This window comes from Schistocerca cancellata, chromosome 5 (assembly GCF_023864275.1).
Source record: "Schistocerca cancellata isolate TAMUIC-IGC-003103 chromosome 5, iqSchCanc2.1, whole genome shotgun sequence".
NCBI lineage: Eukaryota > Metazoa > Arthropoda > Insecta > Orthoptera > Acrididae > Schistocerca > Schistocerca cancellata.
The window spans coordinates 738391404-738405271 of NC_064630.1; the positions used below are offsets into that span (position 1 = coordinate 738391404).

Sequence of the window (13868 nt, forward strand, 5' to 3'; positions counted from 1 at the left end):
CAAGTATAAAATACAGTGACCGGAAGGTCCACATAGGTTGTACAGGTACCAGAGAGCATTGATTACAGTTGAAGCATATGAATGAGAAATAATAGTTGAGAAAGACGTGAGTCAGGTTTGTTGTCTTTCCACAATGTTATTCAGTCTGTACATTTAGCGAGGAGTCAAGGGAACCAAGAGAAATTTCAAAAGAGAATTAAAGTTCACAGTAAAGAAATAAACTTTGTGGTTTGCCAATAATGTTGTAATTGAGGCAGAACCAGCAAAAAATTTAACTAAGTGGGTAGTACTTGAAAAGAGGTCATACAGTGAACAACAACAAAACCAAGACCAAGGTAATGAAGCATAATTGAATGAAATTGAGTGATGCTGAGGGAACTAGATTAGGAAATGAGACACTAATAGTTGTAAAAAAGTTTGGTTATTTGAGCATCAGACTAACTGATAATCATTGATATAGAGAGAATATAAAATGCAAACTGGCAGAAGTAAGAAAACACCTAATACCAATTTAAATGTTAAAAAGTCTTTGCTGGGAGTATTTGTATGGAGCATAGCCTTTCACAGAAGTGAAACTCCCACGGTAAACACTTAAGGCAAGAAGAGAATATAAGCTTTTGAAATATAGTGCTGCAGAATAACACCAAAGATTGGATGAGTAGTTCAAACAACTAATGCAGAAGTACTGTATGGAATTGGAGAGAAAAGAAATGTATGGCTCAAAAAGGAGGGACCAGTACATCAATCTTCTGACTGAAGATCACAAAAAACAACTACTACCAATTTGTGGTTACAATAAACATTAGGAGATAACATTGTTTTATATATGACTATAACTTCTTGCTTATATAATTTTTTTTATAAATTATGACAGTTTATTTTTAAAAGTATGAATTCTGTGTCCTAGGTGACATGCCCCTCGAAGAGCTCTTGGCAATGTACGGTTATGGAGAACGTGATGCAGAGGGTGGCGCAGGGACAGAGGTGGAATGCAGTGTTGGAGGAGGAAGTAGTGCAGCTAGTAGTAGCAGTTCAGAGGAAGGGGGTGCCTCGTCATCAGGACTTCGACAGTTATACACACCCAATCTACAGCCGCAATGTGGTGGAGGTGGTGGTGCTGTGGGAATAGGGAGTGGTGGGTCTGGTGCTGCCGGTGGCCCTGCACCAGATGATGACTGTGATTATAACCCTCAAGAAGATGAGGACTGGCGAAAGACAATCATGGTTGGTTCTGACTACCAGGTAAGTTTTGACTGCCCCTGTCTCTTCAAATAAAAGATAATAATAATAATAATAATAAATCAATCAAATTAAGATACTAGCCATTAATACTGTTTTTCCTGTTCATTCTCATATTTTGTGGATGAAATAATATTTGTGTTCAAAAGTTAGTGTTTTATCATCTATTGTTTGTCTGCATATCTGTTATAGTTTGGTAAATGGATACTTTTTCTATCTTCATTTGATTGTTGTTGCATTATAAATATCCTCTTCTTTTTAAATTTTCTGGCTCAGTAGTAACAATATATAAAAAAACTGAATAATAATAATGTAAGGCAGTGTGAAAATGATTATTTTAAAATATCTTGTAAATATTTACTTGTCCTGTTACTTGTAAAAAAAAAGTGAAAAACGAGTTATAATTTGAATATTGCATTACACTCCCTGTGCTGGAATAAATATGATGGCAATGTGAAGTATTCTTAGCTTGACACAGAGACAGCATTATTATCAGTGAAATATTGTTTTTATTAAAAAATTCTTTGTTTTGCATGGTGTATCCTCATTTGAGATTCTGCTCCTGCAGTTTCGACAGATAAATAAGCAACTTAATTCATGTATGGCTGTCCTTGCTGCACTATATGGTGTTGAACAACCACTGTTAAAAATATATGAATTAACTAGCACTATAAGCTTGTGTTGCGTGTGTGTGTGTGTGTGTGTGTGTGTGTGTGTGAGAGAGAGAGAGAGAGAGAGAGAGAGAGAGAGAGAGAGATTGTAAAGCAAATGGTAAGAAAAGTGTAGTGTGCAGTTAATTCAGAATTATGAGAAAGCTTTGTACAAGGTAGACACTGTTAACTGTTGGCAAGTAGTAACAGGTATGTGAATGCAAGTCCAGGATCTGCAACAGACAAGCAGGCAGTTATGCACAAGGTAAACAAAATGGTTTCCAGAGCCTGACTGGAGAAGATTTGCTGACGATGCGGTTCACTGGGCACTGAGTGTCTATAGCCACCAGCGGCTGGCCATTGTTATGTTACAACATGGACGTTTGAAATGGACATGGTGGCCGAAGCACATGACATAGTTCGCTGGTGCTGTGGTGGAGGTGGGCCGAGCACCTGTGGTTAAGTGTGATCTGGGTGGCTGTGCAATGTGGAATGGGTCTGCGGCACACACAGCAGCACAATGGCAGCTGGTCACATGCGTGCATCATGGCCGGCCACTGGTGCGGGCTCTGCCTGACGAGTGACGGGGGATGCCTCTTCTGTTAACAGGTCTTCCACTGGGTCGAAAAAGTGAATGGTGGCAGGAGTGGTCAAGATGTAAGCGAGCTTGACTCAGTTGATTGACATTTTGGTCAACTTGCCCTTGCAATCATGTCGAGTGTTCTCTCACCGTGGGTGATGATGCCCCAATTAGGGTGGCTTAAGTGGTAGCGCAGCATAACGCATGTACAGTTCTGTAGGTCAGCAGGTACGAACATTTTGCTGGTGTCATACCACATCAGTGTGTGTTCTGAGGCAGGCCATATGGGTGTGTAGATGTTCCGCCAGTGGAGGGGCTGAGGAGTCACATGATGGTGATACTCCATAAAATCACTATGGATGGCGAGGGATTGTCCATAGACCAGGTTGGCTGGCGAAGCACCGATCTCTTCCTTTGGTGTTACTCGCAGGCCAAGCAGTACCAGTGGGAGTGTGTCGATCCAGGCGGTGTTGCGGCAAATTAGGTAGATGTTCAGTGTTCGGTGGAGCTGCTTGACAATGCCATTAAGACACCAGGTGGTAGCTGGTGGTTCTGCGTCACTGCACGTTACACAGTCGAGAGACATGTGTGAAAAGCACACCGTCAATGGACAGCTGCAATCCATTGTGATATGACTGTGGCAGCTGAAGCTTGCCACACAAAGGCGGTGGCAACGGTTTCGATGATGATATTCACTATGGGCATTGCCTCTGACCAATGTGTGTAGTCGTCTGTGCAATTGTCTGCAGGTAACACTTGCCTTGGGACAGAGGGGGTGGGGCCCCCGATGTTCACATGAATATGTGCAAAACAGCGTGTCATGTTGGTAAAGCCACCAATGGGTGCATGGGTGTGCCTCCCGATGTTTGACATCCAGTGCAGGTGCATGCCCATTGATGACAGTCTTTCTGTACTCCTGGCCAGACAAACTGTGTGCTCATGAGCAGCATGGTTGTATTGATGCCGGAGTGTGACAGTCTGTGGACATGGTCAAGAGCACTGCGCTGGAGTTTGTCTGGGAGAAATAGGTGGTGTGTGCCAGTTGATATGTTGCACCAAATTTCGTGGGCTGAGCTGGGAATAGGTAGTAGCTCGAGTTGTAGGCTACTGGAGGTGTCGTGGTCAAGGCTGTCCAGTTGTTTGTCATTCTCTTGTTCTTGGGCAACGTCCTCAGAGTTCGCAGAAGGAAAGAGGACAGCACAAGCGTAGGATAAGCAGTAGGCGATGGATGTTGTCAATTCTGGAAATATGTTGGATGTCCCTGGACAACTGTGACACACACTCCCAACTACTGGAACTGGCGTAGTGTCAACTTGGTATTATTGCTGTGAAACACATGACTTAGGGGATCACAGTCGAAAATCACGAAGGGACAGTCATACGTCTTTTTGTGTCTGTGGGCATGGCATGTTCAGGATTGCCTGTCACTTGTCCAGTAGTGGCGTGGATCTGCTAGTAGTGATTAAATGCCCTAGGAATACAATTCCTGTGACCCCAAATATACTTTTTGAGGGGTGTATGAAGATGTCGGCCTCGCACAAGCACGGAAAGATGGTTGTTAGGCAGTGGCAGTGGACTTTGGGTGACTTGAAATAGACCAGAAGGCCTTCAAGGTACGCGAACACAATGGTAAGCCTCAAAAGATGACATCTAGGAATGCTGCCAGATTTGGGCCAAGTGTCATGTACGAGCTTTTGAAAAGCCCAAAGGGCATGTTAGTAGCTGTTTTCTGAATGACTTCATGCATTATAGGAATGTGCGTGAAAACCTCCGCACAGTCAATTGTGCTTGAATATAACCTAGTCCGCCAAGGTGTGGCTAAAATTGTGCAGGTGTTCTAGCGGATATCGGTCCGGCACCGTTCGTGCCCTTAAGGCACGATAATCTCCACATGGGTGCCAGGAATTGTCTTTCTTGGGGACTAAGTGCAAGGCAGAGGACCATGGGCTGCACGACGGTTGAACAATACCCTGCCACAACATGGCGTCTAACTCAGCCCTGGATACAGCAAGTTTCTCAGTTGCAAGTCGATGTGAACAATATGAGGTGCGTGGGCCAGGCATAGCCACGATGTAGTGGGCCCTCGAGTGTTTGACTTCCTTCGGTGTATGAGGCAGGTGAGTGAGCTCCAGAAATTTGTCCAATATGGCTGCGTACACTCTGGGGACTTCACTGGTTTAACACTGAAGAAAGCAGCTGCCATTTGTGTCCCATTATTTTCAAATTTGTTGTCAAATCGATCAGCTGGGCATTTGCGATGTTGGCTAGTAAGTTGTAGTGGCCGAGGAAATCTGCATCCGGGACTGGTTCATTGACGTCAGCCACATTGAACGTACACAATTGTGCGCTGCAGTCTGGGGTCCAAATTTCGCCAGTGTGTGCTGTAAGATTTTATTGTATTGTTTGCCGCCATAAGAGTGAGTGCCTAGGCCTTCCAGTGGTCTCTTAGCATAGATTGGAAGTAAATAGATAGCTGGGAACGCATGTCAACAAGGTACTTTACACTGCAAGGTCCTTCTGCTACAAGGATCCACCTGGAAATTGCTTTGCAGTCAAGTGCGCCTAACCTGGTTGCAGCTGGCGTTTGGATGCAGTTAGGGAGCCCGAAACTTCATTGCTTCATTGCCAAAGTGGGAACGATACCAGCAAAAGCTGCTCAGCTACTGCTCTGATGTTGGTGGCACACTGCAAGAACATCTGGTACTGTGCATAACGTGGACTGGCCAGTGGTAGTGGGATATGGTGCCGCTATGACACCTGTTGCCCGCTGTCTGTGAGTGTGCCAACTGGTCAAACACCCTTCTACAAAATCATTTACAGAAGTGCAGACGTCTGTAATGAACACAGAATAATCCTTCACTCCTGTTGCAAAACGCCTCAACCACAGCAACTATCCTCTTCACTAATCAGCAGCCTAGAATGTGTATATGGCATGTTTTGCTTTTACAAAAGCAACATTACATGTAGTTCATTGGCACAGTTCATGCTCTCATATATGTAACACTTAGACACTGGTTTCATTAACCTTGCCACAAAATGCAGCTATCACGTTTTCCAGCCGAGCCCTGATACTTCTTCAGTAACACTGCTCGAGCAAGTTGCTGAGCATACCACTTGCTCCCGGTCATATCCCTTGACCCACCAGCTACGCCTCACCTTCCCAGCTTCTCGCTTGCCCTATTGCCATTTAACAACCTCCTCACTCCCCATCTGAACACAGCACCAGGGAATCTCCAGAGCTTCACAGACCAAAGAGAGATCATATGCTATTGATATGTGCCAACATCCCACCACAGAAAGATGTAAACTATCTTGTGAAAGCCTGGTTACAAGTTTCATGCATCATCTTTACGTGAGGAATCTACAAATGTACTATTTTATACATGTATCTCTCCCTTAAGGTTTGCGAAGACAAGAGTAGGACTAACGACAGGTATACAGACACATTTAAGCAATCGTCTCTTCCCACACTGCATTTGTGAATCGAGTAGAAAGAAGATGTAAAAACCCTTTGCCATGTACTTAGCGGAGTACAGATGTAGATTCAGAATATTTCCTAACAAGCAAAGTTAGTTATCCTGATGTCTGATAACAAGTTAATGGCCACTCATTGGCCCATTGTCTGATGAATCACGAGAAGCAAATGATCAAAACAGAATTGCAAGCATAAGGTCAACATTAGTCACCTGTTTCCTTGAGATTCTCAACATATTTTTGTCCCATTCTCATTAAGTGACCAAACCACAAAAGTTGTCTGTATTCTATTTAATCTGTTATGTTATCTTTCTTGTGTGTTATTTTGTGTACTTACTCATTTGTTCTGTGTTCCCTAAATTGATGTGGTGAATGTTGGGAAAAGTTTTCAGTCTTTAATGACATCATTGTCAACGTCCTTCACCCTGTGTAATACAGTCTGGGATGGACTAAATGAGAATTTGGAGATATGTAAAGCATATTTGGAGACAGTTATTCATCATATGATTATGGATGAGTTCTCAAAAAGCATTTTGCCCAATTTGCAGGAAAATTAATTTACCATTCATGAGAATCATTCTAGTATTGTGTTGGTTGAATATTAGCATCCTGCATATGATAGTTGTTTTTAAATAGAGAAAAATGGAAGTTGTGTAACATGAAGGCTTTAGCCAGAGTATTTCATCTCAGCATTCATGAGTACAAACCATCTGGGTTAATTCAGACGTCTCTCCATGTATGGGATATTCATTCTCATTGAAAAGCAGGTTAAAAGCATCTCAGAATACTCTCGCACTGCAGCACTGTTCTTCATCTTTGTTTCTGGCAATAGTGTAACAGAATATTTAAAAAATCTCCTGGCTAAATGTATTTTTGTGGTGATATATGTGTAATAATAATATGAAAGAATTTTAAGAAAAGGATAGTTGCTACACACACACACACACACACACACACACACACACACATATATATATATATATATATGCATGACCACAGTCTCAGGCTGCTGAGGCCAATTTATTCAACATTGATTCATCAAATATAACCCTTAAAATAATACAATTTTAGGACATCATACAGATTATTGTGAATTTCATTTGTTACGATTACTTGCTGCTACAAAACTCCACTATCAAGTACACTTGATGCTTTGGAGCTCGCTTGAAACTCAAGATGTTTGTTTTTAATTGCTAAAATGTCACCATTGCTTATGTATGATTTATTTTATAGTAAAGAAAACGGGTGAAAAGGACTGAAGCTGTCATCAACCTGAAAGTTGGTTTGAGTACCACAGTGCTTTAATATTTGTCATAAAAATAAACCTCATGTAAACAATACACTATGTATTCTTTTGTATTTGCTGGAACCTCATTGGATTTCATTTCACGTGACGTGGAAGCCAAGCTGTTGTGAATATAGTCGAGGACGATAATGAGGATACGTTTTATCATGTGCGTTATGCATACATTGACTCAGCGATAGTACATGCCAACAGCTTACATGCCAACAGCTTACTGGTGCACTTAACTTGGACGGCACTGGCCAGGCAATAATCCAACTAAACTGCAATGATGTGAACAGTTGCAGTAAAGATGTGGAAAGAGATGAGCAGAGAACAATATAGCTTTGAATGTCATTTAATTTTTAAACAGAAGGAAATTACACTCCTGGAAATGGAAAAAAGAACACATTGACACCGGTGTGTCAGACCCACCATACTTGCTCCGGACACTGCAAGAGGGCTGTACAAGCAATGATCACACGCACGGCACAGCGGACACACCAGGAACCGCGGTGTTGGCCGTCGAATGGCGCTAGCTGCGCAGCATTTGTGCACCGCCGCCGTCAGTGTCAGCCAGTTTGCCGTGGCATACGGAGCTCCATCGCAGTCTTTAACACTGGTAGCATGCCGCGACAGCGTGGACGTGAACCGCATGTGCAGTTGACGGACTTTGAGCGAGGGCGTATAGTGGGCATGCGGGAGGCCGGGTGGACGTACCGCCGAATTGCTCAACACGTGGGGCGTGAGGTCTCCACAGTACATCGATGTTGTCGCCAGTGGTCGGCGGAAGGTGCACGTGCCCGTCAACCTGGGACCGGACCGCAGCGACGCACGGATGCACGCCAAGACCGTAGGATCCTACGCAGTGCCGTAGGGGACCGCACCGCCACTTCCCAGCAAATTAGGGACACTGTCGCTCCTGGGGTATCGGCGAGGACCATTCGCAACCGTCTCCATGAAGCTGGGCTACGGTCCCGCACACCGTTAGGCCGTCTTCCGCTCACGCCCCAACATCGTGCAGCCCGCCTCCAGTGGTGTCGCGACAGGCGTGAATGGAGGGACGAATGGAGACGTGTCGTCTTCAGCGATGAGAGTCGCTTCTGCCTTGGTGCCAATGATGGTCGTATGCGTGTTTGGCGCCGTGCAGGTGAGCGCCACAATCAGGACTGCATACGACCGAGGCACACAGGGCCAACACCCGGCATCATGGTGTGGGGAGCGATCTCCTACACTGGGCGTACACCACTGGTGATCGTCGAGGGGACACTGAATAGTGCACGATACATCCAAACCGTCATCGAACCCATCGTTCTACCATTCCTAGACCGGCAAGGGAACTTGCTGTTCCAACAGGACAATGCACGTCCGCATGTATCCCGTGCCACCCAACGTGCTCTAGAAGGTGTAAGTCAACTACCCTGGCCAGCAAGATCTCCGGATCTGTCCCCCATTGAGCATGTTTGGGAGCTGGATGAAGCATCGTCTCACGCAGTCTGCACGTCCAGCACGAACGCTGGTCCAACTGAGGCGCCAGGTGGAAATGGCATGGCAAGCCGTTCCACAGGACTACATCCAGTATCTCTACGATCGTCTCCATGGGAGAATAGCAGCCTGCATTGCTGCGAAAGGTGGATATACACTGTACTAGTGCCGACATTGTGCATGCTCTGTTGCCTGTGTCTATGTGCCTGTGGTTCTGTCAGTGTGATCATGTGATGTATCTGACCCCAGGAATGTGTCAATAAAGTTTCCCCTTCCTGGGACAATGAATTCACGGTGTTCTTATTTCAATTTCCAGGAGTGTATATTTGGCAAAACTCAGGCGATACGCTTCTTAGGCGACCTGACGGAAAAGATAGCATGCTCTCTCTTTTGATTAACGTAGTAGTGTAATTAAAAACAAGAGTGATGAAAATTTCTGAGTTTAACAAGGGTAATTTTTCTGCACGAGCTACGCATGGCATAAGAGCACACTGCTTATTTCCCATCTAATTAAGCACTGAAGCCACTGGGGGTGTTTCAATCAGTCGTCTGGTAATCTCTGAACTCCTTCCATATATGACTCCCGAGGAATACGTTTCAGTACTGCTACAATGAGAAAGAGGCAAGCAGCAACAGAATACTAAGCAATGAAAAAAAAATCCACATTTCCACTCCTCTTTTATGACCTGCTATTCTACATTTCACTATTGTTCAGCAGTGATGTGTTACAAAGCTTCATACATTAGTTCCAATACATTTGGCAGCTTAAATGTCTTGTAATTTCTCACAGCAAATCCCTTAAAATGGCTCTAGATCAGTTCTATTTCATTCAGGTAGTAGTCGCACAGTGACAACTGTAAAAATGCAGCGAATGTACAGTGTGCTTGATGCCGTGAAAATTATTGTTTTCTGTATTTCTACAACATTTATCAATTTGGCTTGTGTCTCCTACAAAACAAAGTGTGTGTTCAAATAAAGAGTATTTGATTTTTCTCCAAAAAAATTTGATTGTGTAATGTTTTCTTCACTTCAGCAATCTTTTGTAAGATATCCATACTTAAGAATTTATATCTGCAATGAAAACCAGAATTTTGCATGCGATATGTAATTAGAAAGTAGAAGACATGCATTTTTCTTGAAAAATAATAGTTAAGTAGGAGTTAATTAACATATATTTGATGAAGCCCATATTTAAATGATCTAGGTACTCAAATCAGAAAAAATTATAGACAATTGAGATTCGAACTTCTGCCTGAAAGCATACACAAGTATCATTGTACAAAGCTGCTGATTACGCCACACATTTAATTTGATTATCATGTTCTGTTTATTACGTGGTCTTTCTCGAAAAAGTCAGAGCTGATTTTTCCCTTTACGGTTGTGAAAAACATCAAGTACAACTTGTTTCTTGCCATTAACGGTGTTCTGCGCCCATGTTTCGCTATGCAGCAGGAAGCAGTGTCATCCGTTTTCACAGAACATATTAATAGCAAGACAATCAGAGCACAAGTAGTGTTTACGGAGGCTGTGACTGTACACGATTTATAAGTAAAAATTACGTAACTAAAGTATGATTAAGAAAAATGTCAATGGCTGTTAGTACATCGGATTGTCTTAAAGTTTCATTTACAATGTACTAGTAATAAGATATCTGATGCATAAGTTGGACCTACTTCCAAGAGTGTAACAACACCAGTGTACTAGAGTTATGGCTGCTGTCCAGTCATCGCACTTATGTTTGTTTACATCAGGTTTATTCTTATGATGAACAAAGTATAGGTGTGGTTCTACTTGCCTTCCTCCATCCTTTGAACTAGTCACACTTAGTGGGACTCTTAGTTTAATGTGGACTCAGAATCAGAGTGCAACTGGGCATTTTTCATGTTAAGAAACATTTCCATATGTGAAAGAAGTGATAAGTGACAGATAAAGATCCTAGGACTGACCAGGGATTGAAATTGTGACTGTTGAATTTTTTATTGTATACTTTACCCCTTTCTTTTCACAATACTTGCTGTCTATTTTTCGCCCACCTCCACATTTGTTTGAAAGTGACATCCTAATTGTGCATCTTTCAATGCAAGGAAGAGGTGAAAGTCTGATGGGGCAGTATCAGTGTTGTAGGCCAAGTGATCCAATCTCTCCCACTTGAAGTGATGAATCTTATCCTATGTGAGTCTTGCTGCATGTGGTTTGCACATCAGTTTCACTCGAGAACACTGGTGTCTTTCGTCGAATGCTGCTAATCTGTGTTTGGTGAGTGTGCCACAGTAGCCTTATGATCCCTCCCTCATTTGATTTTTTTCCTCAATAATGAACTGGGATGCTTGAAAGACATTGAGGCAACCATGGATTCTGGGATTAAGTGGTGCACAGGTGTCTCATCATCACTTGTGATGACTCTGAACAGGAACTCATTTCCCTCTTGTGTGCACCGCATTGAGTGATCGAGACTGATCCCATTCTCGCACTCTTGTGGTCTGGAATCAAGTTTCATGGCGCCCAACTTACAGCTACTTTTCGGTACACCAACACACCGTGGAGCATGTCAGAGTCAGTATGCAGTGTGGATACCGTGTCTGACACTGCTATGAGCCTGACCACTAACTTAATGCCCTGTACCCTAGCAATGTTGTTTTCATTCGTGGATGTTGGGGGATACCAACTTCAACCTTCATCCTCACCATTCCATCTTCCTTCTCTGAATATACTACGCCAGCATCCAACCATGTGATCAGACATGAACTCTTCACTGTGCCCGGTCTGTAGGTGTTTGTGTATGACAGACACAATAGCTCCACGTGCCCATATGTACCAGATAACAGCATGCACTTCCATTGATGTTTTCAGTACACTTCCACATGCCATTGTGATGCGTACCTGAATAATCTCAGGCACGTTGGTCAGCTACTACCCTCTCTCTCTTCTTCAGTTCTCTGCACTTGCATCTTTTCTCTTCTGCTGAAGTCCCTTCCGTCATTGAATCAGTAATGGGTGTGGATTCTTTTGGCATTTGTTTGTGTCATCTGGTGTACCATATTCTCTTGCAAAAACAATGACAAAACTTATTTTTGGAATGTCTTTTTTTAAATATAATTAAATACCAAAGATGAACACACAATAAAAATTATGGAAGTTAATTTACTATAGTGTATTATTTACAGAGGAGTTTCTTCAGATTGGCTGTTCTTTGCCACCAACCCCCACATTTTAAACTTATTATTATAAATAAATCTTATGATACTAATATTGACATTTTAGCCATCAACAATGAAGTTCCTAACTATGAAGTACTTTTCCATCTAATGTGTTTCAACTAATGAATGACAGTGTAAATAGTTTTTGTAATCTCTATTTTCTGTAATTTGATTGGTATTGATATTATAAAATATTGGAGAACACAGTAGCAAATATAGTAAAATTTGCTATATAAATAGGCAGGTATTCCTGAGGGCTTGTGCAAGTATGATGATGCCTTGCCATATGAAAATGAAGATAAACTACTCTGGGAGCCAAATGCACTGAAGGAATCAGAGGTGGAAGATTTCCTGGTACGTGCCCAAGAGCCTTCCCTGGGTGCAGGAGTGAGTGCTATCCCAACAGGAGCACATACCCGTGATGATGAACAAGCCCTGTATCTACTGCTGCAATGTGGTTATAATGTAGAGGAGGCCTTGCGAAGACGGCGTATGAATGCTCTCCCACCTGCTGATACAATGAGCTTGTGGTCAGAAGAAGAATGCCGTAATTTTGAAAATGGGCTGCGCACATATGGGAAGGATTTTCATCTCATTCAGCAAAATAAGGTTAGTCTAGTAATTGTACATAACAGCTAGTCATGATTAAATCACTGTATGTAATCCTGTCATGCAGTAACTTTTCAGTTTCTTTATGAAGTAACTGCAGGGTAATTTATTGCAAAATTCTTACTCAAATTGGAGTAGTGCATTTAATATGATGTGTCATATGTGATCATCTCATTGTAAAGTAATTTGAATGCTTGTTAATCTTATGGTAGGCTGTTCAAAACTGCAATTTTTTCACATGCTGGCAGATTGATCTAGAGAAACTGAAAATATACATGATAAAATTTGAAGTTTCATATTCATGGAAGAGGGGGCGATCGTGATTGAGCACTCGTAACTGATGAGTATTCTGTGAGATACTTGAACTTCATCTCTGATGTTTAGCATTACTTCAGTTTATTTACACTGTAGGTAATGTAAAAATTGAAAATAAGAAGTGTTTCCACGTGGGGACACATCCTCACAATCCTCAGATTACTATTTTGTACTCTTTCAACTGCACCAACTGCTGCCTGGAAACTAAGATCTTGCCTCGTCCATCCTGCTCCAGAAAAGCTATTTTTTCTAGATGCTTGGCCATCTGGAGCTCCCACTCCCATCACTTTTCATTCCTGCACAAGTCTGCACGTACCATAAATTTGGACAAAATCAGTGATGACAAACAGATGTATTCCCTTTGCTAGAAAGCTCACGTGGTTGAACGTTGGCTACAGGTTGCAAAATCATCTTCAGAATTTTTGTTTGGTGTTCACTCGTTATTCGTCAAGAAAATTCATTTCAGAACACACACACTTCTGAGGAATTGAAATCATTTTGACCCTCATTGCATTCAGTATAAATTGTATTTGCTGGTATTAGTCTGGCAAGGAGGAAATTGCACAAGTGGTACTTCCAGGTAGAATTTATATGGTAAAATAAGCAAGATTTCTTATTTTGAATCTATAAAAGCAAGCAATGTATATGTCACAAAATGCATATACTAATTTGCATTCAGGGTCTCTATAACTTTATTTGTATGAATCATATGACGATCATTCAGAAAGAAGTGAACAAAATCAACAAAACAGACTATGTTGTCATGACTGGTGATTTTAATGCAAAAGTATATCTACCTACACCAATCAGCCAGAACATTATGACCTCTGACCTACTATCAATATAAACCCATCCAGGTGATAGCAGCATCATCTGGTGAGGAATGACTGCCAGTCAGACACATGCACCAAGCATGTAGTATCTGTGAGCGTGCTGTCTGTATGTAGACTGGGGAAGGTGTGCGATCTGTCTGAGTTCGACCGATGGCAGACTGTGATGGCACAGAGGCTCAGCATGAGCATTTCGGAAACTGCATG

The 13868-nt window shown here is 42.4% G+C and overlaps 1 protein-coding gene across 7 annotated transcripts in view; it reads left to right on the forward strand.

Annotated features, from left to right (window-relative positions):
• The window catches only part of LOC126187307 (mesoderm induction early response protein 1), a 177540-nt gene that overhangs the window by 143153 nt on the left and 20519 nt on the right, over nt 1-13868 (forward strand). For all 7 annotated transcript variants that reach the window (XM_049928299.1, XM_049928302.1, XM_049928306.1 and 4 more), the window contains 2 exons: nt 908-1242; nt 12148-12516. In XM_049928299.1, the coding sequence (XP_049784256.1) occupies nt 908-1242; nt 12148-12516 (704 nt within the window). The remainder of the gene's footprint in view (nt 1-907; nt 1243-12147; nt 12517-13868) is intronic.